Consider the following 25,214-nt stretch of genomic DNA (forward strand, 5'->3'; position numbering starts at 1 on the left):
TCTCTAATTGCTGTCAAAAAATCACAAGATTCGAATGAATGGTTGCTGAAATACTTGTGATAGCCTGCATACAAATTTGTTTGTAAATAACTCGTCAAAAAAATAAAATAAGGGCAAAATCTTTGGTGTCAATATTGCACACCATGTTAACTTTCAAAATCGGTCAATGAAATATGAAAAATCGGAAAGTCAACTTTGGGCGGCCCACTTGAGAAAACTTGACCCAATACAAAACCGCGTATCGTCACTCTGCAAAACTGCGAAACTGACATTTATTGTCAAAAATTGGATTTGCTCACACAATCTCTTGGCTCAATCCTTACCCATTCGTCCCGAAATATACTAGCCAGAAATGCGATTGCTTTATAAAAAAGAGAACCATTTTTAAAAATGAGTATTTTTACTGTCTAGAAAATAATTTATGCAACCTCACATACGCGGTTTTGAATTATCTTGTTGCGCGGTTTTGCATTTTGTTGATACGCGGTTTTGTGCTTTAAACGTCGATATGTAGGCGTAAGTGGGCGGTACCACGCCCATTTTCCCAAAAATTTCCCTAAATAATATTTTCTGCTGAGAGGTCATTGTATGTATCGATTTTGAGTAAATTAGCTTAAGGCTCATTCCATTTCAAATCACCCAGGCCGGCGGAAAGTGAATTTAAGTTTGCGATAAAACTCACAGGGATTGTTCCTTGAACAATTTAAGGAGACACGTATTTTTTCTTTTTGCTCAGAAATGCGAATTTTTCGAATAATGAATTTTTTTCTTTTTGAGTACGAACGCTTCTTTTTTCCTCTCTTAATAGCAACTTTTGATGAAATCGTTTATAACTGCCGCAAAAAAGCAAGGATTTTAACGATTTTAAAAACTTCCACTTTATTATACTAAAATTTAATGGGCCATAAAGCTGCATATTCGAAAAAATTCTAAAAAAGTTTTAAAAATTTTTAAATTGGTAATGTACTAATTTTACTCAACTTCGGTGTAAAAAAAAAATTCATAACTCAAATTATTGTAGAGTGCACCCCATAACATTATACTTAAATATTGCGCATTACTCAGAGCTACCATTGTGATTTTTTCCAATTTTTTTTGAAATGGTATATTTTCAAAAACTAATTTTTTTTATCAAAAAATTTGTATGTGGAAAATTTTTCAAGAAAAAAATTAAAAAATATTTTTTTTCGTAGGGAATTTTGATGTGTGTATGTGTGATTTTATCGATAAAAACGGTTTAATTGCGTATGCATGTTCACTTTGAGCAAATTGTGACAACTGGTTGGGGAAATCTTCGGTAGATTGGGCAAATCGCTAATTGGGCCCAATTGGGCCAATATTAGAGCCCAATTGGGAAAAACTTTTGGCTCTGATCGGGCAACCTCAAAAAATTTCCAGCAAGGAAATTTTGTCATAATGGGCAACAATTTTTGTGCCCTCAACTGGCACGAAAATCTGCTAGCATCATATAAGTGCATTTTCAGAAAAAAAATCATAACTCGAAAATGACGAATTTTAGCATATTGCTACTCGTACTGAAAATAGTTTATACTATTCCCCAATAGACAAAAAAGTTTGAGAGAAAAAAAGATGTGGCAATTTGAAAAAAATCAATTTGAAAAAAATAAAAGTTTTTTTGTTTATAAACAATAATTAATTATTAATAAACAATTACTTATGTTTAGTTCACTAGATCGATTCAGTAGATCAATATCTGCAATTTAAAAAAAAAATCGTTAAAATCCTTGCTTTTTTGCGGCAGTTATAAACGATTTCATCAAAAGTTGCTATTAAGAGAGGAAAAAAGAAGCGTTCGTACTCAAAAAGAAAAAAATTCATTATTCAAAAAATTCGCATTTCTGAGCAAAAAGAAAAAATACGTGTCTCCTTAAATTGTTCAAGGAACAAGCCCTGTGAGTTTTATCGCAAACTTAAATTCACTTTCCGCCGGCCTGGGTGATTTGAGATGGAATGAGCCTTAAATAGTTACTAATTTATCGCATTTTCGTATTTCTGTAAATTACCGTTATATGGGAGGTGGGCCTGGTCTGATTTCAAACAAGTGGGAAAGATACAGCATTTTATGGTGCCACGCCCATTTTAAAAAAATTTCACAACTGTCTTATTTTATGCCAAAATTCTACTTCGCGTACCAACTTTCAACAATTTGGATCCAGTATTTACGGAAACATCGCTGTTTTTGCATATTTCGAAAATACCGTTATATGGGAGGTGGTCGTGGTTATTGTCCGATGTTACCCCTTTTCAATCCCACCCTACCTTGGATAAAGGGAAACTTGCATACCAAATTTCGTGGACATATCTCACAGACATGGCTTTCTCGATTTCTCTTTTCATTCTGATTACTTATGTATACATTTGTCTATATCTATCTCGATTCGTTTTGGCTGTTACAAACAACCGTTATGCGAACAAAGTTATAATACCCTTGTGCACAAGTGTGCTCGGGTATAAAAAATGCGGTAAATTGTTCTAAGGACACAATCGTTATCGCCGAAGCCGATTCGAGAGTATTATTGTCCAGTTTCATAATCCTTCATAGGATCTCCCGAGGACTTTAAAATGAAAAGGTATGCAAATCAGTTAATTTGGGTACCCAGCTTCGATGAAAGCTGTTGACTCTCGAATACACTTTTCGGCAATCGTTTTCTTATATTTTAAAGTTATTTTTACAGATGAAGAAAAAAGTAGGAAAAAAACTAGCGATGGATCGGGTTTTTCATAGATCTTTGACAAATAGTATTCAATCGTTACGTAATGTTTACCAAATTTAAGGTCAGACTTATACCTGTTAACAATGCGACTCTCCTTATAACTATACATTGAACATTTCTGTAAATAAAATCCAACATTGAGTCAAACCACGCCAACTGTGTCAATGAATTTTCATTGAATTTCTGGAAAGTGAAGACAATTGTGGGAATCTGTAGATAATTATAGAACAAAAATACACCTTGGACGGTTTTTCGAAATTGCACTTCGTTTTTGTTTTTTTTTTTTTTGGTGTTATAAGAATATTGAAATTTTTGAGAGAAAAATTTGTAACTCGCGTCCCATTTGATGAAATTTGATGAATTTTTTTTGGAGAGTTGCTGAAGCTATTCCCTTTACAATAGAAAGATTTGCAGAATAAAATTTGCAAAACAATTACTTCTATAATAACAACAATTTAAACAATTGCAATTATTTATATATTCTAGGCCCGCGATTGCAGTGAAATTTTTGCACAATATACTCTAAACTCTTAATTTTAAGTTCCAAATAGAAAAAATTGGTCTTTCCAATTTTGACAGTCGCTATCGATTTTTTTCTCACCTTTAAGCCTTGAGTAAATAGCTATTACCATATAAGCTTGTGTGAGTGATAGCATTTTTATGTTAATTAATGAATAATTATACAAGTACGTGCATTATTTAACGTATAACTTGAAACATCAATCTTTATTTACAACTTATGTTTATTTACAACTTGAGAAAAAAATCGATAGCGACTGTCAAAATTGGAAAGACCATTTTTTTCTTTTTGGAACTTAAAAACAAGAGTTTAGAGTATATTGTGCCAAAATTTCACTGCAATCGCGGCCCTAGAATATATAAATAATTGCACCCTTTATAATAGTCATTTAGGTGTAGCTTTATCAAAATGCAGAATTGTTCAATACTTTATACTTAAATTTAAACAAGAAAGAAAATTTTTTCTGTACAAATTTCCAACCCGTGACGGCGGAATCGCCCATATATAAATTTTGAGACTTTAAATAACAAGAAAAAAATATTTGCCTTTAGACTGGTAATACTATTCATAGTTTTCAAAAATTCATTTCTGCCAGCCGAAAGTATCAAAATAGGGCGTTTGGGAACAAAAAAGTATCAGATATTACAATTTAAAAAAAAAAAAACAGTATTAAAAATTATACAATTGTATCAAAACGGCAACGCGGGTCGTGATGGAAAACGAAGTTAGTTAGCATCTTGTCGTCACAGCGACGATGGAATTAACAGCGTCAGCCGAGTGATAATACTGCTAAAGTAACAGGGGCAGCGCCGCTTGTGATACCCTTGCTTGCCTCACCGCTCGTGCTATAAATTCAAATTGGTTCGATAGTCGACATGCGTCTTCTGTATACCCTTTATTCTGTGCTTTAAGTCAATCAAGGTACAGTAATTTTTTTATGCAAGTGAAATTGAATGTTTAGCGCAAGTAATGCTTTTTGAATTCCTTTCCTAGGTATATGGCAAGTTGGTAAAAAAATTCGGGTACTGTTTATGAATTTGTACAACGATTTGGGGTTGCTGTGCCGAATCAAAAATCTTTTACACACACTTGTAGACAACAGTTGACGCTTAGAATATATAAATAATTGCAATTGTTTAAATTATTGTTATTAAAGAATTAATTGTTTTGCAAATTTTATTCTGCAAATCTTTCTATTGTAAAAAGCTTCAGCAACTCTCAAAAAAAATTTCATTAAATTTCATCAAATGGGTCGCGACTTACGAATTTTTCTCTCAAAAATTGCAATATTCTTACAATACCAAAAAAACAAAAACGAAGTGCAATTTCGAAAAACAGTCCAAAGTGTATTTTTGTTCTATAATTATCTACAGATTTCCACAATTATCTTCACTTTCCAGAAAATCAATGAAAATTCATTGACATAGTTGGCGTGGTTTGACTCATTACAATTTTACGACTCATCGTGTTTCGTCCTTCGAAAATCAAAATGGAGCAGATGCGAGCATATTATTGTTATAATTGCTCAAAGATAACTGTAGTTACATATATTTCAAGGAACCAAACATTGACAAACCTTGACAAGTAAACAAAAATACCAATATTAAAGAATTAAAAAAATAAAATAAAAATATCAAAATGGACCGATTTTAAATTTTCTAAAAGAAGACCAAATTAAAGGCAATTCACTCAAATTTAGTCCTAAATGATAGAAATGACCTTCTTCTTCCATGTTCAAAAGGTTTTTAGTTTAAATACATATGTAGGTCTTCACTAAAACACACTTACCGAAGAAACAAGTAGAACAACTGAAAGCGTGGAGAACAAAAAAAAAACGATCACAACATTGACTGTTTTCAAGTTGACGTATGTCAAAGGGAAAGCAGCGGAGGAATTTTCATGGCTACCTTTCAATAGATCGGTTATTTAGCTTTAGGAATATTATGTTTTAATGGAATTTTGCCTAAATTGGCAAATCTGACTTTTGGACTGTGGATCGCTCAAAGCGCTCAAAGTTTTCCATGTATTTTATATGGGGAAAAAACAAATTTTCGTAGAAATGGTAAAGAATTCTTGAAAATCGATATTTCGGTGGTCGTAAGCAATAACCGCCTAAGAAAGAATTGAGTTTTATATGCTATCGTTTTCTGCAACTATTATTTCATGCCTACGTGAAACTCCCATCTTGTTACCTGTTCTATTTAAAAAGATATAAATGAAAATATTTTGGTTTTCCCATAAGGTTAACATTACAATCCAAATCTTTAAAGCGCTTTTTCTCGAATTCACGATTTTCGACTTAGGCGATTATTGCTTATGACCACAGATTTTTCGTTCGGAAAACTCTGGTTCTTTTCATGAGCCTTCCAGTAACAATACCCAATTGTTTCTTTAACAATTTTTTAATACTTTAGATTTTTTATTGGTCCCCTATTGCATTTTCTGGGATTTTCGGCGGAAAAAATGGTTAAATAGACAATAGGATATTATTATTGGGAATCTCCTGAAGAGAATCAGGAACAGGATAAAAAATCGTTGGTTACGCTGTATGACTTTATTTATTTGAGCACTCGGTTGTAACAAAACTCAGCGGTCAATCCAGCTCAAATAAAAAATTCGGAATTCCCTCTCTTTTATTTAGTAATTTACTTAACTAAAGAGTCCAATAGGTTTTATGAAAAATAAACTAGGCGGGGTCTTAAAGCGGGAGATCAATAATGAAAAAGTTAATAAGCGGCCGTAGCAGCGAACTAGAACTTCTTTGAGCTAAAAACAATCTCCAAATATAAGAATACTAGATATTGAATTTGGTGCATATATAGTGCATATGTGGAATTTATGAGTCTTCTTCGCAGAACAAATCTCCTTTCGTTGGTAAACGGTACAGTTTCACAATCGGTCGAACTAGTTCTCCATTTGGCATCTTCAATGTGACCACTCTTACACGTCAATCGATTCCAGGGCGATATTTGATGGCTCTAGCAAGTACCCATTTGGTCGGAGGAGTAACCTAACTGAAGACAGTGACCATGTCGCCTTTAAAGTTGCGTGTAAAGTGCGGAACACATTGAAAACGACGAGCTACGAACCACAGCTGTCAAATTATTTTTCCACGTATTCTTATGTAGATAATTATTTTGGCGACGACACGGCAACCTTGCGACTAGCCAAAAATGTAGCTGTAGCCAGATTACATCTATTTCTATTTTGACAGACGACAAAGGCTTGTCTTCTTCTTCTTCGGGCAAATTGTCATTTGGCTTTGCAATTTGTTTTGTTTCGCGCGCGTCTAATTCTTACAAGCTCTTTTTATTAAGCATTTTAAAGTTTTACCAATGGAAATTGATGAAATTTTAATTGAGGAAGTGCGCCAGCGCCCAGTAATATACGATTTGGGCCTGGAAGATTATAAAAATCTGCGAAAGAAGGACTTCGCCTGGAGGGAGGTCGCTTCAAATGTTCATTTAGACGGTAGGTACTAAAAATTTAAGTATAATTTGTTTATCTTAATTGTTAAGTTAATTTATAGAGGCAATGTGCAAAAAGCGGTGGAAGGGGCTGCGAGACTGCTATAAACGCTGCAAAAGAATGGAGCTGTCCACATCAGGAAGCGGTGCTGAAACTCCTCGGCGTAAGTGGAGGTATTTGGAGGCGATGTCTTTCCTGGACAATGTTACAAGCACCAGAACGTAAGTACATGTACATTTATTTGTAAGCTAAAAAATACTGTTTTAAAAGTGTATTTATTATATTTGTTTTAGAACAATTGGAAGCATACCCGAGGAGCTTGTAGTTATTGACGAAGAAAGCTCCACAGCGGCAGAAACACCGCCGTCTAGTTCACGGGTACGAAAGGTAAGATTATTTTGATTTTGATTAGTTTCGTAGAAGTGGGTTTCCTACGTAGCTAGTGGCACTAGCGCCGGTCATCTTAAACTTTTCCAGTTGTTAACAGTGTCCAGTGTCGTCAGTGTCCAGAATTACAAATAACTCGTATCGACCCTATCACCAGTGTCCAAAGTAATCATTTTGTGGATGTTGGTTGTTTCCTAATTGAGAATTTGTAATATATTTATCAGTCGTCGACTAGCTCTCGGTGCGAACGGTTGTTTTTCTGTGTTTCCCTTTTTCTGCTATTCCATAGCCCGTCAGTGAAATACAAAAACAAACAAACAAATACCTCGTGTCTTTTTTCACTTACACGTGCAGGGTTTTTTTTTTCTTAATTTGCTGCAGGTGCGAATTCCCAGCTATAATGGCCCGTAGGGCCTCTAACCTTGGGGACAACAGGTTTGCTTTATTAGCTCCTAGTCCCCCATCAGTCAAAAAGCGGAAAAAACTATCCGAATTCCCAAATCTACCTAACCTGGTTTCGACAAAGTCTGACCCAAAATATATTGTTGTTTCCTCTAAAGACGAGAATAAACGCTTGACTAACTTTTCATGCTTCGCAGTTGAAAGATCGTTACACATCATTAGCAAAGATATCATCAGCGTATCGGAGCTTCGTGATGGTAATCTTCTACTTCTCGTCGAAAACAAAACAGCAGCACAAAAATTTATATCCGCCAAACAGTTGGCAGGACTTTGCGAAATCACGTGTAAGTATCACGATAACTTGAATTTTGTAAAAGGAACTATATACGCCCCATACCTCAACCACGTCTCAGAAGAAGAAATTGTGAAGAACTTAGAACAGCAAGGCGTAGTGTCCGTTTACAAATTTAAAAAACGTGATAATAAATCGGAAAATAGTGGTGTTGTCCTACTAACTTTCGACCTTTACAACTTGCCTCAGTCAATCAATGTGTCATGGCATAAGGCTCAAGTAAGGGAATACATCCCAAATCCCATGCGTTGCAAAATGTGCCAATTGTTGGGACACACTGCAAAGTACTGCAAAAACGATCCTATTTGTGTCAACTGTAGCTTCCCTCCACATAGCAACAGCGCATGCATACGTACTAAGTGCGCAAATTGTCAGGACGAACATCCCTCCAATTCTAACAAATGCACCAAGTTCATACAACAAAAGGAAATTCTGAAAATTAAAATTCAGCAAAAATGCACACTGAAGCAAGCTAAAAATAAATACATAGCACAGCTACCCCAAACCTCATCCCCATCATCTTTTGCTGGCGTTGTCAGTAACGCAGCCAATGTACCCCTCAATGTACAATCAACCTCTCTTACCCCCACTGATAACATGCAATCAACAACATTAAAAACAAACCACATAGAGAATACGTTACCCACTCCACATATTACTCCAAAAGTAAGCAACAAATTCGTCATTAAAACTCCTAAACCTATAGTCACAGAAAACGAACTATCGGAGTCCATATGCAACAACACAAACACCTCTGTCACCACTAAGAGTTTTCCATCGTCAGCAACCGCGAGCAACGAAGCTAGCCCGGCTCAACCAACCCCATCTTTAAGTTTCTCGCCATTTACTAGCCTTACCAAGCAGCTTTTGAAAAATAACGATTATTTCACTTCACAATCTACATCACTAGACTCAGATGTAGATATTTCCTAAAAAAAAAAAAAAGATTTCTTTTCCCTTCTTTTTGTCTGTCTTTTGTCCTCCACTGAGATGACTTTCACTTTGTTGCAATGGAATATCAAAGGACTTATTAATAATTCGCACGAACTTCAACTTCTCATAAAAGAACATTCCCCGTCACTTATATCATTACAGGAAACCCACTTACCTCATAACAAAACTACAACCATTTCAAATTCGTATAATCATTATTTCTTTAACTTACCTCAAAACACATCCGGTAAACAAGGCGTTGCCGTCCTTGTAAGGAAAGATATCCCACATAAACAAATTCAGGTGCAATCAGATATATCAACTATTGCTATCGAAATTAACTTAGGATTTATTATCACAGTCTTATGCACATACATCCCACCACAACAAACTTTTGAATTAAAAGACCTACAAAATATTATTAAAAATTTTAAAACAAACCTGATTATAACTGGAGACTTTAACGCCTGGAGCCCCTTCTGGGGCTCCGGGGTAACAAATCAGCGAGGGAGAGTGTTAGAAGATCTTATCCTCACAGACAATTTTATTGTCCTCAACGATAATGCACCCACGCATTTCTCCACACACCAGTCATTCACGCATGTAGACATAGCTTTATGCTCAGCGAGTATTGCCCCAAAGCTTTCGTGTTCCACACTGGACTGCCTGCACGGTAGTGACCACTTCCCTCTGGTTACAAAACTTACATCCGCCATCTCAAACCCCGGCAAACCGAAGCCAAAATTTAAAACAGAGAATGCAAACTGGTCCAAATTTAAAACAGTGGTCCTCTCAATGATCACTCAGGCCCCAAAGTCGAACAATGTTAATAAAGAAGCTAGTTTACTCCAGAAAGCTATCCGTACCGCTGCACACTTTTCAATGCCACAAACTCAAAGCAAACAACTCAAGAAAGTAGTTCCATACTGGTCCGCAAGCCTGAGCAGCCTGCGAGACGAAAAAAAGAGGCTTTGGTATACCTACCGGAGAAATCGGTCTGTATATAATCTTATTAACTACAAAAGAGCGAACGCGATTTTCAAAAAGAACATGAAGGAAGCTAAACGGAAAAGCCTGGAGTCAATAACAGCGTCGATAAACCCTACCTCAAATCCAAAAAAGGTCTGGTCCGACATCAGAACTCTAACCGGCTCTAACAAACCCCCCACCATACAGTTTTTAGATACCAACCAGGGCCCTATCTACGCGCCAGAAGAAATGGCCAACCATTTCGCGACTATCTGGGCGGAGTATTCGGAAGACTCCAACTTCAACCAAGAGTTTATTTCAAAAAAATATAATACCATCAGCAATGAGTACATTAACACCACCAAACTTACTCTTAGCAACAGGATTGAATGTCCGTTTACCACATTTGAGTACGACTCCACAATTTCCGCGATGTCTGGTAAAACACCCGGCAGGGACAGAATATCATATCCAATGCTAAAAAATTTACCGTGTCAAGTAAAAGAAAGGGTTATTGACTTATATAACGACATTTTCGAACACGGTATATTTCCGCACATGTGGAAACATGCCATAGTGGTTCCAGTCCCTAAAACAAATGGCCCCTCCACAATGACTTCCGGGTATAGGCCGATATCCCTTCTGCCTTGCTTGAGCAAGGTACTAGAGCGAATCGTCGCAAAACGGATAATGTGGTTCGTAGTTACTAAAGGGTGTACAAGTCCCAATCAATACGCATTTAAAGAAAGTCATAGTACAATTGATGCCCTCTTATCGTTCGAAAATTTCGTTTCCAATGCCATCGCAACAAAAAATCACGTCTTTTCCCTTAGTCTAGACTTCGAAAAAGCCTACGACAGGATCGGCATTCACGTAGTTTTGAGGCAACTTGCTAGATGGAAAATTGGTTCTAGAATTTATAATTTCGTAAAGAATTTTTTGACAAATAGAACTTTCTCCGCAAAAGTTAACAATAAATATTCTAAAACACACAAGCTTCAAAACGGCATACCTCAGGGCTCTCCGCTCTCGGTAGTTCTATTTATAGTTGCTTTTGATGAAATTAACAACATACTTAATAATTACAAAAGAATATCCTATGTAATCTATGCCGATGATGTCATTTTGTTCACTAAATGTAAAGAGTTATCACAAGTACATACGGATTTTAATCAAATCCTTACAGACATTTCCGTTTGGTCACAGAATTCGGGAGCATCTCTTTCTTATGAAAAATGTAAAATGTTACACCTTTGTAATAAACATGCTTGTCAACCGCTTAATTTAAGTATCAACAATGTTAATATTGCGAACTGCGATAGCTTAAGAATCTTAGGTATTATTTTCGATAAAAAACTGACTTACAAAGATCATTGTACTTATATTAAAAAAAACCTAATAACTCGCCTTAATATTGTTAAGTACCTATCGTCGAAGCACTGCTTTGTACACCCAACAACGCTTATAAACATAACGAAAGCACTTATCCTGTCAAAAGTGGACTATGGCCTAACAATCTATGGGCACTGCTCAAAAAGTCAGCTTAAATTAATAACACCAGCATACCACGCAGCAGCTCGGAGAAGCATACGGGCCTTCCCTACTTCACCACTGAAATGCATTTTAATGGAAGCTGGACTTCCGTCCATACAAGAACGAGTAACTCATAACACACTGAGGCTAATTCCTAAAATACTTAACGGCAATAATCGCACGCTCAACAAATTGGTAGCTTCAGAAATTTTAAGAAAGAGACCACTAAAACGTAAGTCCACAATCGCCAGATGTATTTCTTTGGCGAAGGCACTAGGCCTTACAATTACACCAAAGACTCCAGTATTCAAAACACCGCCGCCTTGGCAATGCCTCAACAGTTTTATTTGTTCCGAGCTCATGGCCTATCACAAAACGAATACTTCACCACTAGTTTTTCGTAGTATTTTTTGCGAACTCAATACAGACCTTAAAAACAAAGGTTGGAATTTTTTATACACGGACGCGTCGAAAACCATTTTTCATACAGCATTTGCAGTTGTCGACGAAAACAAAAATACCTTGCGTGCGGGTCTACTCTATCCTTTTTGCTCAGTTTACACAGCTGAAGTAGAAGCGATACGTCAAGCGGTTAAAATTGCATTGATCACAAACAAGAAGTTTATTATCTGCACCGATAGTCTTTCCGCAATTAACATGTTGACTAATGTGAAGAATAAAAACGCCCTTGCTTTGTCAATACGCTCCATGTTGTCAGAACGAAAGGAAACGATAAAAATTATGTGGGTCCCAGGCCATGTTGGCATTGCCGGCAACGAAGCGGCTGACCAGAGAGCAAAACTTGCCACTAACGAACCACTAATTACTTGCCAGGCTGTACTAAATAGTGACGTACTCCTACTAATCCAAAGGCAAATAACAAATACTAAGATACAGAATTGGACCAACTTCAGACATCACTATTCTAATTACAACCTAGATGGAAATAAACCAAGTTTTCCACTGAACGTATCCTGTAAAGATTTAAGACTCTTTACTCGGCTGCGAATTGGTCACTCAATCATCACGCATAGCCACATTCTAAAAGGAACAAATAAACCGCAGTGTCCATATTGCAATTCAAATAACCTCACAGTAATTCATCTTATTGACGAATGCCCATCCTTTAACATAATCAGGAAAGAAGTTTTCGGTATTAACACCCCGTCGAACTACTTAAAAGATGTGGAGACAAGAAACATACAAACAGTCGCAAAATTTGTTAGATTAACGAATTTAAATAAACTGATTTATTAAACTGATAATATTAATAAGTTTTTTCTAGAGAGCCGAAGGTCTATGCAACTAGCGCTCCTTATTTATTGTAATCAGTGATTGATCACTTTCTTTCTGTATAATAATAATAATAATAATAATATACATATACATATGTAGGTACATATATGTATGTAAGTAAAAGGAATTTCGTCTGAATTGCTGCATATACTTTCCTCCGCTTTTTGTATAGAGAACTAACCCTTTTTTTTATATTCTTGTTTAAATACTAATATACATTTGCTTTTTCAAATAGGAAGACGAGCGGGACAAATTCGAGGCGTTGATCGACCTGGCGGCTTCAAGCATAACTCAAACTTGCTCCGAGTTCTGCGTGGAGAGGAAGGAGCAGGATAGCACCGAGCTACATTTTGTGAGTTTGGCCAAAAAGGTGAAAGAAGCCGGTTTGCCAACAAGTATAGTGAACCGGATTGAGGCCAAAGTTTCCGCTCGGGTATTCTCGGAAATAGAAGCTCACTCGGAAGCATTAGAAGCCCGATTTTATACCGAGTATATAGGTATGATTAGAGAATAATTTAATGTTTTGCTTCCCCTCTAATAATTTTCAAATTTATTTTTTCAGAATAAACTAAATAGCTAGGCGATATTTATGTGTACATACACAGTAAATATGCAAGTATATACAAACATATATACGTACGTAGTTTAGTATATGCGTGTATGCAAAAACATATTTGGAATGGAAAACTGAGCAGGGATATATCTGTGCCCACAAGTCATAACAGCCCAACTCGTTTTTAAATGTTTAACTCTCTTAAGTACATGAACCTTTTGTTTATAATTTAGTCCTGGACTGAAATTTCACAAATTTGCTAACTTTGTGTTAAAGAATATTAGCTCTACCTCGTTTCCTTCATTTTTGGCAGCGTTTTAAAATATATACCAAACTTTGTCTTAACTCGGCTTAATCTGTCATGATTTGTGGACACAGATATAATAGTATATATTTATAAAGAAATATATACAAGCATATATGCATTATCAATTTCCCATTTCAAATATGTTTGTACATACACGTATATATTAAACTACGTAAGTATATATGTTTGTATATACTTACATGTTTACTATGATTTAATATATGTCCAAACTAATCAAAATCAAAGCAATCTTACCTTTGGAACCTATATATCTTTCGTCAATGATAACTGCATACTCCTCTGGTATGCTTCTAATTGTTCTAAGTCACATATAATAAATAAACGTATAATATATGTAGTATATTTGAAGTTGGAAATGGATCATGTATACACTTGTGGTCAGGTGATTATGTTAAGTGATATTTTGACTAGTTTTGGCTATTTTCCCTTTGTTTATTTAATGTTTATAATTTTTTGTATAAAAGTCTAGCACATTAAATAGNTAAACGTTTTAAACAAATGTTAGAAAAGTTTTAGGTATGCAGTTTTATGGCCCATGAAATTTTAGTAGGTTAAAGTGGCGATTTCAAGACGCTAGAAAATCGCGTTGATTTTTAATAATTCTCGACCATACTTTATATGGGAAAAAATGCTCAACACCGTCAGCAAAAAAAAAATTATTAAAAACCAACGCCATTTTCTAGCGTCTTGAAATCGCCACTTTAACCTACTAAAATTTCATGGGCCATAAAACTGCATACCTAAAACTTTTCTAACATTTGTTTAAAACGTTTAAAACTTTTGGGTGTAATTGTTAAAGTTTGTTGAGTTTTTATGCGAAGTTTGAAGTGTGGATTTATGTGGTGCCGGTTATTTAATGTGCTAGACTTTTATAAAAAAAATTATAAACATTAAATAAACAAAGGGAAAATAGCCAAAACTAGTCAAAATATCACTTAACTTAATCACCTGACCACAAGTGTATACATGATCCATTTCCAACTTCAAATATACTACATATATTATACGTTTATTTATTATATGTGACTTAGAACAATTAGAAGCATACCAGAGGAGTATGCAGTTATCATTGACGAAAGATATATAGGTTCCAAAGGTAAGATTGCTTTGATTTTGATTAGTTTGGACATATATTAAATCATAGTAAACATGTAAGTATATACAAACATATATACTTACGTAGTTTAATATATACGTGTATGTACAAACATATTTGAAATGGGAAATTGATAATGCATATATGCTTGTATATATTTCTTTATAAATATATACTATTATATCTGTGTCCACAAATCATGACAGATTAAGCCNTCTGTACTAGAAATTTTATTAACTAAAAGTTTTATTTGAAGTGTACGCAAGAATATCAAGTATATATGGATTAAGGACTAGAAAAAGGTAAGAACGTTGTTTTTGGGGTATTTATGAGTATCAGAGTCGCAAGAGAAACGAAAGGGATCAATGGTCCGCCAATCGATCAGCTACTAACGCATTTCAGTTTCGATATAAAATAAAAGATTTTGTGAATGAAAATAAAAATTATATATGCGACTTATACGAGTTTTTTTATATTTATACATTGTTATTATTTAAGAAATCTTTAAGTTTATTGCGCAAGTGAAATGCGTTGGAAGATGATCGATTGGCGAATCCTTGATGGACTGATTCCAACGGATTTATTTCGCTTCTCCAACGACCCTGATACTCATGACTATTATCGGAACGGTCAACTAAATCTAGCGTGAAATAATTTCTGTCGTGTTGTAACATTAAAAAGTTGTGCAGTACAATTGTGGCCAAAACGATTTTGTCTACGTTCTTCGGACAAGCATGTATGTTGGATTGTAAAATCCTCCAACGATTAGCCAAAATCCCAAAACAATTTTCAATGTGGACGCGAGCTTTCGACAACGTTGCATTAAACTTGTCCTTATCTGCTGGTAAACTGTGGCCCAGAAATGGTCGCATCAGATTACTTTTTACCGGAAAAGCGCGATCACCAACGAAATAGTATGGAAAACGTTCCGCTGTACCAGGCAAATTAGCGGCACTAGGAACATCAATGGTTCCATTTAATATTTGTTTTCCAAAAGCACTCCTAGCTAGAACACCACCGTCACTTTGACTACCTAGGGCCCCAACGTCCACGTAGGTAAACACGTAGTTTGCATCGCATGCTGCCAACAAAACTAAGCTGTAGGTTTTTTTATAATTATAATATAACGAACCACTATTTCGCGGGCGGGTTATGTTGACATGCTTTCCGTCAATTGCTCCTAAGCAGTTTGGCATTCCGGTCTTGACGTAAAACTTTTGCGCGATGATTTCAAACTCTGCTGGTGAAGGAGGTGAAACGTATATCGCATGCAGCTCGTCCCAAATAGCATCGCACGTTTCGTAAATAATTTTGCGAACTGTCGACAAACCTAACTTGAATGCCCAGGCTAGAATTTGACAATTGCATCCTTGAGCTAAGTGACTGCAATTATTCAAAGAAGAAGGATTTTATTAGTAACGTAATATGCGTGTCTTTAAGATTATTTATTTACTTACAAGAATGTTACGGCCAATCGTGTTTCGGGATCTAATGGCATGCCTATTGGAGAACCGTTGCAACCTTTCTTTTAGCAACGACAACAACAAATCGAAATTAGCAACGCTCATTCTGGTTGATTTATAGAAATGATCCTCATCTTTGGATTTAAGTTGTTGGAAGCATGTCAAATAGAAACCCTCCTTCTCCCGAGTCAAATTTACTGGGCGTACCCACCACCTCCTCTTGCTTGCTTTATGAAAACGCTCGTACGCTTTGTAAACCAATTGGACGATGCGCGTCAATTTGGTTACTGAAGCCACAAAATTTACTAACGGGGCTGAATGGATCATTTTTAAATATTTTAACGAAAATTTTTAAATATTTAAACACAAATTCGCAACCCAAGTTTCTGTAATAAAAAATAAATGTCAAATAACAGCTGATGTCGCTGCTGCGTTCTAAAAAACCACGGCGCCGTCGACAAAGCGTTTAGATAATGTAGATAAATCCTTAATGTCGTGTCGTGTGGTGGCGTCGTTTTCGATGTGTTCAGAGCATAAGTCGAAACCATTTCGAGTGACGCTGTAAACTCGTCAAATATTTGTCTCCCTAAAGGCGCACAGCACAGTGTTTCGACTATATGGAGGCAGGTGGAAATAATAGTTAACCTGCACCGATTTCGCTGAAACTCGCTGAAACATTTGCTCTAATTTTACTTAGGAATAGGAAATTATGAAATTTAGTAAAGATGCTACGCCCTCCACTCTTGTGGGCTGAAACATTAAATTTCATTAGATTTCGATGAAATTTAGTTCGTATGCTCTGTTTTATTAGAAAACCCTAAACATAAAATATTGGGAAGTTTGGATCACTATAACGTCTACAACTCGCAAAAAATGTGGGCCCAGTATTTAAAAGGTTTTACTTAAAAATTACCTAGGCGTAAATATTCTATTTTCTCCGCGAAATTACGCAAAAAGAAGCTGGAAATCGAAAATTAAGAAAACCGAAAATTGCATATATTTGCAATGTCGCGCAAAAAGACCCAATTATATATTCGATAACTACATAAAATTTTATAAAACATGCGTCTAATTTCATAACCTGACGAACCGATACCACACTTTGTTTTTACTAATAATCTTTAGCATCTACATTTCAAAATAAATTTTTTGAAAAGAAAAATAGGAAAAAACCAAGTAAATGATAAATACCTTTACTTGAGTATTCCACGATACTTAAAAAATTGATTACAGTTGAAAATAAATACTTTCTTAATGGGTTCAGGCAACTGAACCGATTAGTCGGTATCGCGCCGATCTTAGTATTTTTTTTTTTTGGAAATGTACCGTTAGAGTAGACGGGGAGTCAGTAAATGACCTGAAATTTTGTATTTATGACTTTAACTTTTCCCTCTCTAAGCCCAACTGATTTTTTACCAACTGTCGCCATGACTTTTTCCACCTGTCTTCACATATTCGAAACACTGCCATCGTTGAAGTAGATTGCCCCAAAACCTCTGACCCTTTGGTCCCGGATGGACTTCAGCGGTTCACCAGTTATGAAGTGCCCAGGAATTAGAGCTTCGAGATCTCCTGCATTTGTTGAGTCTACACATAGCGGTCGGGAGATAACGCAGGCTTCCACATCTGTCAATAGCTTGCTGAACTCTTCATAATATAACAAACTCTTGCCCAAAATGCGTTTCAAATGGCACTTTATGCGTTTAATACCTGTCTCCCAGTATTTTCCCATATAAGGTGCAGTCGGGGGGATGAAATGCCACTCGATGTTCGAATCAGCAAAAACGCACGAAGGCGGTCATCCGCCAAGCATTGTTGGAAATTGTTGCGTAGAACTTTTTCAGCGCCAACAAAAATTTGTTCCGTTATCAGAGAACATTACCTTGCAATATCCTCTACGGTTTACGAATCTTTTGAAGGCGTTGAGGAATGCTGAGGTTAACAAGTCACCCTCGAACTCCAAATGCATAGCGCCAGTGCACATACACACCAGGGATTGGCAAAGGGTGCTGTTTTTGTGACTTTAAGCCTACTCACGTTAAAAACGGAGGATGAACGATCACCACCGCAAAGCGTGCTGTCTTGCAAATACAGCCACCACAAGTGAACGATGCTTATAACAGCTCATACTGATATTGACTTCGGCAAATCTGTACTCCGAATGATCGTGCACGAAACCAGAAACCGCCGTATTTGATCGACTGCCAAAAGCACGATACTGCTTTGGACGGTTGCCGAAAGCATGACAGCTTATGTGAAAGACTGGCGAAGGCAAGATGCCGCAGTTAGCTAACTTGATTTGTTGCAGAAGTCAAACCGCCGCCTTTGGTTTGTTGCTGAAGGCGCGTTTGACGTGTTGCCGAAGTGATGATACTGTAGTTCAAAAACATTCAAAGACACTTGCTTGTTTGAAATGAAGCATTGATATGTACATACATACATACTTACGTACGTATGCATATTCACAACTAGCCAGCAGTGAGCAATGCAATTGAATGGTAGACGCGCTATAAATACATACATACATGCATACGAGACGATAAATTACCCTTTACCACATTCGTCGTCATTTCAGCAACAAGTCAGATGATTTTCAGCAACAAGTCAAATGACTTTCAGCAACAAGTCAGATGATTTTCAGCAACAAGTCAAACGACTTCTGCAACAAATGATGACTCTCATGTTTTCGGAGCCGTTCAACTGCCACGTTTGCTGGTTTCGTGCACGATCATTCAGAGTACAGATTTGCCGAAGTCAATATCAGTATGAGCAGTTATAAGCATCGTTCACTTGTTGTGGCTGTATTTGCAAGACAGCACGCAATGCGCTCGTGTTCAGTCATCCTCTAATTTCGTTTAGGTATCGATACTACTAAGCCAACGCCGCTGCTCAGTCATAAAAAGCAGCGGTATTGAATGAGTATGACCAGTTGACGATCAACCAATGCCAATCCCTGATACACACAAATGAGTATATATGTATAACCCTTGGTAGAGTTCGGCCCTCTACCGTGTGTAAACCTGTACATAAATGTAGGGACCAGCGAAGTCAGGTGAGTTCTTCTATGCATATCCTTAAGTTTTAGTAGTATCTGATGGCATAAGGGTTAATGCCACCCAATGCCATACTGATTAACCAATTTCGACATTTCTTTTTCTTATGTACATTTTGTACTGCAAAATTTAACATTTCCTTTAAAAATTTTATTTTCAAAAATTGCATGCATTGCTATGTCTTGTCAACTAAAACAGGGTGTTATGCCATGTGATTCCATCTCAAACATACTGTTTTAGCATGTCATTGCGGCACCCTGAAATTGTGCATATGGAGACTGTACATACGAAATAAACCGAAATAATGCATATACGCACAGTTCGGTTGAAAACCGCAATAATGCATATTAGAAAAACCGAAATTATGCATATGCACACTCTCGTTTGAAAACCGAAATACATGCACAGTTTCGACTCCGAACCGAAGTAATGCATATAAGAAAAACGAAGTAAATGCACAGTTTCGGTTCAAAACCGAAATAATGCATATGACAAAAACCGAAATAGTGCATACATGAGAACGAACTTCATTCTGCGTAGTGGACTTCGGCCGCGCTTAGGGATTATAACCCTTACTAAGCAAGATTCTCCTTTCTTTATTGCCGAAAAATAGGGGCGGAAGTATTTTTGCGCAGAACTTCTTTCTGCGTAGGCAGCCTTCGGCCGGGCCTAGGGATTATAACCCTTACTAAGTAAAATTCTCCTTTCTGTGTTGCCGGAAAATGGAGACGGGAGTATTTTTGCGCAGAATTACTTTCTGCGTAGGAGTCCTTCGGCCGCGCTTAGGGATTATAACGCTTACTAAATAGAGTTCTCCTTTCGGTGTTGCCGGATAAGGGGGCGGAAGTTTTTTTTGCGCAGAACTTCTTTCTTTGTAGGCGGCCTTTGGTCGCGCTTAGGGATTATAACCCTTACTAAATAGAAGTACATAATTCATATTAGAAAAAAACGAATTATTCATAAGCACACTTTCCTTTGAAAACCGAAATAACGCATATTACAAAAACCGAAATAATGCATAAAATACAAACCGAAATAATGCATATGTGAAAAACGAAATAATGCATACAGGCACAGTTTCGGTTCAAAACAGAAATAATGCACATGAAAAACCCGAAGTAATGCATGCATTCACCGTCTCGGTTAAAAATCGAAATAATGCATATGAGAAAATACGGAAATTATGCATATGCATACATTCGCTTTAAAAGCGAAATAATGCATATGAAAAAAAAGCGAAGTAATGCATACATGCACAGCTTCGGCTGAAAACCGAAATAATGCATATGGCAAAAACCGAAATAAAGCATACATGCACAGTAACCGAAAACCACTTAACTAAGCTGTTGTTCGCTGTTGTGTTACTGCATCATATTTTTAATATTGTTTGAGCCTGCCTTGCATGAAAATATATATAGATTTTTAGTTAGACAATTGTTTAATGAAGTTTACTACAATAGCTTACAAAAGCTCGTCACTTGTTGATATGCATAAATTTGATGCATGATTTGATTTGAATTTATTTAGAGTGCCTTCATATGTCATTGTCAAACATGTATGTATGTATGAGCGACACACTATCTTCGTTCCCCACGCTTTCCGGGCTACTCCGGTAATTAGAGAGTAAAAATAAGTTACTCTGTCACAAGTGTCAAAAATGTGCCAACACGTGCCAAAAGTGCCCAGAGCGTGAGGAACGCAAAGAAACACATTTCGTGCCCGGAATCAACATATCAGCTCTAAACAATGATTTTACGTGTATTTATCTTATATGGCTAATAAAATGACCAAACAACTACATTTTCTGAAAATTCTGTGATATTTTCCACTTTTGTTTTTATACAATTTGCTTTCAGATTTAAACAACAACAGCAGTTATTTCAAATTGCCCTTTCGCACATTTGTGCCCGGAAAAAAGTCCGGGCTGTTTCGTGCACAAAGAAGAAGACATTTACGATCCAAAAGCGGAACGCATTCGCTCTCTATTACCCATTTTTCTAGCGTTAGGAACGCTTTCTGGGCTGTTTTGCGCACCCGCGGATACCCGCGGGCTCGTGTGGAACAAACCTTCTATGAACTGGCACTTGCATGATGTGACAAATGTCGCTATGTTTTATAGTTGAACATTTGAAGGCCTTTCATCATTACCAAACTAACAGAAATAAGTCAAAAAGGTGGATGCATGCAGAGCTGGCACCTTTATGGTAGCCATTGTCTAAGCACGAATACCCGCACCCTCAATATACAATAAATGATAAAATGGTAATCCTGCGCTACCTCTTCATCTGCCTGCCCGCATATCTCTCTCTATCACACATAAGGCTTAAGAGTGCACAACTGAATCAGATAGTTAAGTAAAGAGCTTTGCACCGCGACCTTGTGGGTCTACTGTGCCCTCCACTCATCATAACGCAGCTTGTAATCCTATTGACTCCAGTAAATCCAGAACAGCTTTTGGAGGTGGGGAGTGCATGTGCTCCCTCTGTTTGATTTTCGTTTCTGTCCAGGAATAAAAGTAACCAAAACAACAAAGGGTGGATTAAATTCACCGAAACAATACTTAATTAAGTAAAAAGCAATAAAGTGTTATGAAAATTTAAACTAAATAAGTTTTCCAACTTCGCGTAAGTGCGGATTAAGTACGAATTATCGTAAGCAAAAAAATGCACAGGAACTGCTTTCATAATTACTAGTTCAAATAGTATATTTGATTTTACCGATTTCCGAAACTGACTTTTGGCCATCGAACCAACTCGTCTGGCCCAAAGTGCACTCCCACAAATTGGAGTAGAAGCTGAGCAAAACACTTCACAAACATATGAGCGCCAAATGCATATTGTTTAGAACAAAACCAGATTTCCACCACTTATCAGAATATATCTGTAACTCCAGCGATAATCTGGGTTGCTGAGTTCTTTTTTTCGAGAGAAAAGACTTGGGTCTACAACTTACGTCCAGTATTGTAAAATTTTTCGTCGAATTAGTCTAAAGAATATTCTTAAGATTTGTCACACATTCGCCATCTCTCTTTTGCAAAAAAGTAAATATATCAAACATTGTAATCAACCAAACTTACCGCGTATAACTTCGCCAAAGAGGTCGAAGTTTTTCCTGCCCACCAACATCCCACACAAGAAATTGTATGCCCTTTGCTTTCCCAAGAGTACCTTGCACCTGTAACAAACCATATATATATCTACATGTTAGAATAAACTGTTCGTATTTTTACTCGCAAAAAAATAACAAATGCAAATATGACAGAAGGTGCATTCTTTTGCAACCGAGCTACAAAAGAACACTCGCTTAAATCACGAAATAAACGCAACGCAACAACACAAACTCGGCTATTTGTCCGAGTTCAGCCAGGTCGGTTAAAAAATACGCGACCTGAAGGGTAGCCTTGTCAAGCGAAAAAACTGGTCTATTGTGAATTGCTAATGGAAAGTGGAGAGTGAAATTTTTGTTTCCTTATATACGTGACTTATATTTTAAATAAGTATATATATTACGCTAACACCTCGCATAATTACTCATTGGTTTTTGTATCTAAATCTCGTTAAACTAATCACGTTTCTTGCCAGCTACCAACAGGGTTGCTTAAGTAGCTAAAAGGAAATTTTACCCGAGTTCAGCGTTCTTTTGTCGCTCACTTACAAAAAAATGCACCTAGAATAAACATATCACATTGACTTAACGAGTGAAAAAAGCTCATTCGAATGGCAATGCTGTCTGTTCGCCAGAGGAAGAGCTCTCCAAGGAGGGAAGTTTAATTTAATTTTTTCCTAGTCATCTAGCTTTTTATAGAAATAAAAGTTAATTCTTACATAAGGCAAGGAACTGTTTTCCTCTAAACTCAAAACATTTAGTATTTTTACTAAGATTCGATGTTATGCAGCGTTTTTGCTGCTTTTAAAATGCAACATTTAGCACTTTCGAACATATGTTTTCGAAGAGCGTTCATGCTATCGCATTTAGCAAATGTACATTTACGCTAGTTCGAAATCGTATGCTTTTGACAAACAGCCGTGTCCAGTCGCTTATTCAGATCCGTATCTATTACGATCAATTCTCACGCAGAAGATAATGTGCAAAAACCCTACTGAAAAGGAAAAAATAAATTTTAAACCAAAACTTCAGTACAAAAATTTGAATTGTTTTCACCATGACCGACCATTTGTTTATGTATATATTAATTTGTCGGTGCTGTCAATTAAAATTTCCTCACTTAATTAGGAAACAAAACAAACAGAATTGATCATAAATTGATCCAGATTTCTATCAGCATCACATCGATATTGCATTTNTTAAACCATGTTCGAATCGTGGAAATTTTGGAAGATCACAGGGTTGCTTTTAGCATTTAGATTCTTAATGCAAAAATGGAGTTGCATTTAATTGCATTTAGGTGACGAATTTTGTATGGATAAATGTACATTTAGAGTAGCATTTAGAGCTAAATGCCCTAAATGTGCTTTTACGCGTAAGCAAAAACAGCCCATTATAAAATGGCAAATCATTTGTGTAATAGAAAACATTCCTTACATATTGTGTTGAATGGTGGACAGTAATTAGTTAAAAATTAAGGTTTGCGCCCCATGAAATCAGTGCACAAGGCAATATCAATTGCTTTTAAAAGACTTGATGAAATAAAAAGTCAAACATATTTTATTAACAGAAATCCAGTTCATGTTTACATTAATGCACTGCACGGACATGATTCACTAATGGGCTGTTTTTGCTTACGCGTAAAAGCACATTTAGCGCATTTAGCTCTAAATGCTACTCTAAATGTACATTTATCCATACAAAATTCGTCACCTAAATGCAATTAAATGCAACTCCATTTTTGCATTAAGAATCTAAATGCTAAAAGCAACCCTGTGATCTTCCAAGTGCAGCCGTTGCAAGTAAGTTTTGCGTGCTAGGATCGCCGTGTATCCGTCCACGTATGGCTGGTGCAGTCTATATCATTTATATGATATTTTAATAACTAAATATATTTAGTTTAAATTTTGAGTTTTTTATATGTTGAAAGTTTATTTATTAATAATCAAAAATTTTCTCTTCAACTACAAACAAATTCATAGAACCATAAATTGAAAATCAAGAATTTAAACAAGTATAAAAACATACAAGTAAAATACCCTACATATACTCCCCCTCCAGTAAAACGATAAATTAATTAATATTAAATGTTATTTTCTTTTTTGTATTTGGAATTGTTAGTGAATTAGAGTTTTGTGTTGTATCAGAAATTATATTTGCAGGTTTGAGTAAATCTATTGAAACTGTTTTAATCATATTTCCATATTGAATTTTGAATACTTTACTATTTTTCGAAATAATTTTAAATGGTCCTTCATAAGGTGATTGTAAATTTGATTTGTGAATAACTTTAACAAAAACGTATTCACAAGTATCCAAGTTCTTTGGAACAAAAGAGTGTCCTTTATTGTGATGTACCACTTTTGATCTAACATTTGAAAAATATTTTCTTAGCTTAAAAAGAATTTCATTTGTATTGTCAACTTCATTATTATAACTGTTCGAAACAACTAATTCACCTGGTAATCTTAATGTTTGCCCAAAAACTAATTCTGCAGAAGAGCATTTTAAATCTTCTTTAATAGACGTACGTAGTACCTAATAATATCCAAGGAGAATTTCAGACCAGTGGGTAGAATCATCTGAAGCTGTAATAGCAGTCTTTAATGTCCTATGAAATCTTTCAATCATTCCATTTGATTGAGGATGATATGGGGACGTATGAATTTTGTGTGATCCTAACAATTTAGTTAATTCTGTGAACATTTTTGATGTAAATTGTGATCCTTGATCTACTGTTATATAAAGTGGAATGACAAAACGAGGAACGTAATTTTGAACAAATGTTGTTGCTATAGAATTAGCTGAAATATCCCTAAGTGGATATGCCTCTGGCCATCGTGTATGTCTATCAATGATAGTTAAAATGTAACGATTTTCTTTTGACATGGGTAATGGACCAACAAGATCCATATGAATATGTTCAAATCGTCCAGATGGAATGTTAATTTTTTGCACAGGCGTCTTAGTATATTTAGAAATTTTGGATTTTTGACAACTTATACAAGTAGAAGTCCAATT

The 25,214-nt window shown here is 36.0% G+C and overlaps 2 protein-coding genes and 1 pseudogene across 6 annotated transcripts in view; 1 reads left to right on the plus strand and 2 right to left on the minus strand.

Annotated features, from left to right (window-relative positions):
- Arl4 (ADP ribosylation factor-like 4) overlaps nt 1–25,214 on the minus strand; it is a 142,938-nt gene that overhangs the window by 59,099 nt on the left and 58,625 nt on the right. For all 5 annotated transcript variants that reach the window (XM_017613692.1, XM_017613695.1, XM_017613693.1 and 2 more), the window contains one exon: nt 22,165–22,262. In XM_017613692.1, coding sequence (XP_017469181.1) covers nt 22,165–22,262 — 98 coding nt within the window. The remainder of the gene's footprint in view (nt 1–22,164; nt 22,263–25,214) is intronic.
- Nucleotides 6,353–7,305, plus strand: LOC108361143 (transcription factor Adf-1-like). The gene is made up of 3 exons (XM_017613696.1): nt 6,353–6,726; nt 6,785–6,944; nt 7,017–7,305. The coding sequence occupies exons 1-3, from the start codon at nt 6,591–6,593 to the stop codon at nt 7,123–7,125; spliced, it is 405 nt and encodes a 134-aa protein (XP_017469185.1). The 5' UTR covers nt 6,353–6,590; the 3' UTR covers nt 7,126–7,305.
- Nucleotides 14,803–16,427, minus strand: LOC108361141 (uncharacterized; annotated as a pseudogene).

The sequence above is a fragment of the Rhagoletis zephyria genome, unplaced genomic scaffold (genome assembly GCF_001687245.7).
Source record: "Rhagoletis zephyria isolate East Lansing unplaced genomic scaffold, Rhagoletis_zephyria_1.1 Rzeph_scaffold_00704, whole genome shotgun sequence".
Lineage (NCBI taxonomy): Eukaryota > Metazoa > Arthropoda > Insecta > Diptera > Tephritidae > Rhagoletis > Rhagoletis zephyria.

Bases quoted from the DNA above. Each gene is read 5' to 3' on its own strand.
- LOC108361143 (XM_017613696.1), top strand. From the start codon at position 6,591: ATGGAAATTGATGAAATTTTAATTGAGGAAGTGCGCCAGCGCCCAGTA. The intron at 6,727-6,784 runs GTAGGTACTAAA...GTTAATTTATAG, and splicing joins TTCAAATGTTCATTTAGACG to AGGCAATGTGCAAAAAGCGG. The intron at 6,945-7,016 runs GTAAGTACATGT...TATTTGTTTTAG, and splicing joins AATGTTACAAGCACCAGAAC to AACAATTGGAAGCATACCCG.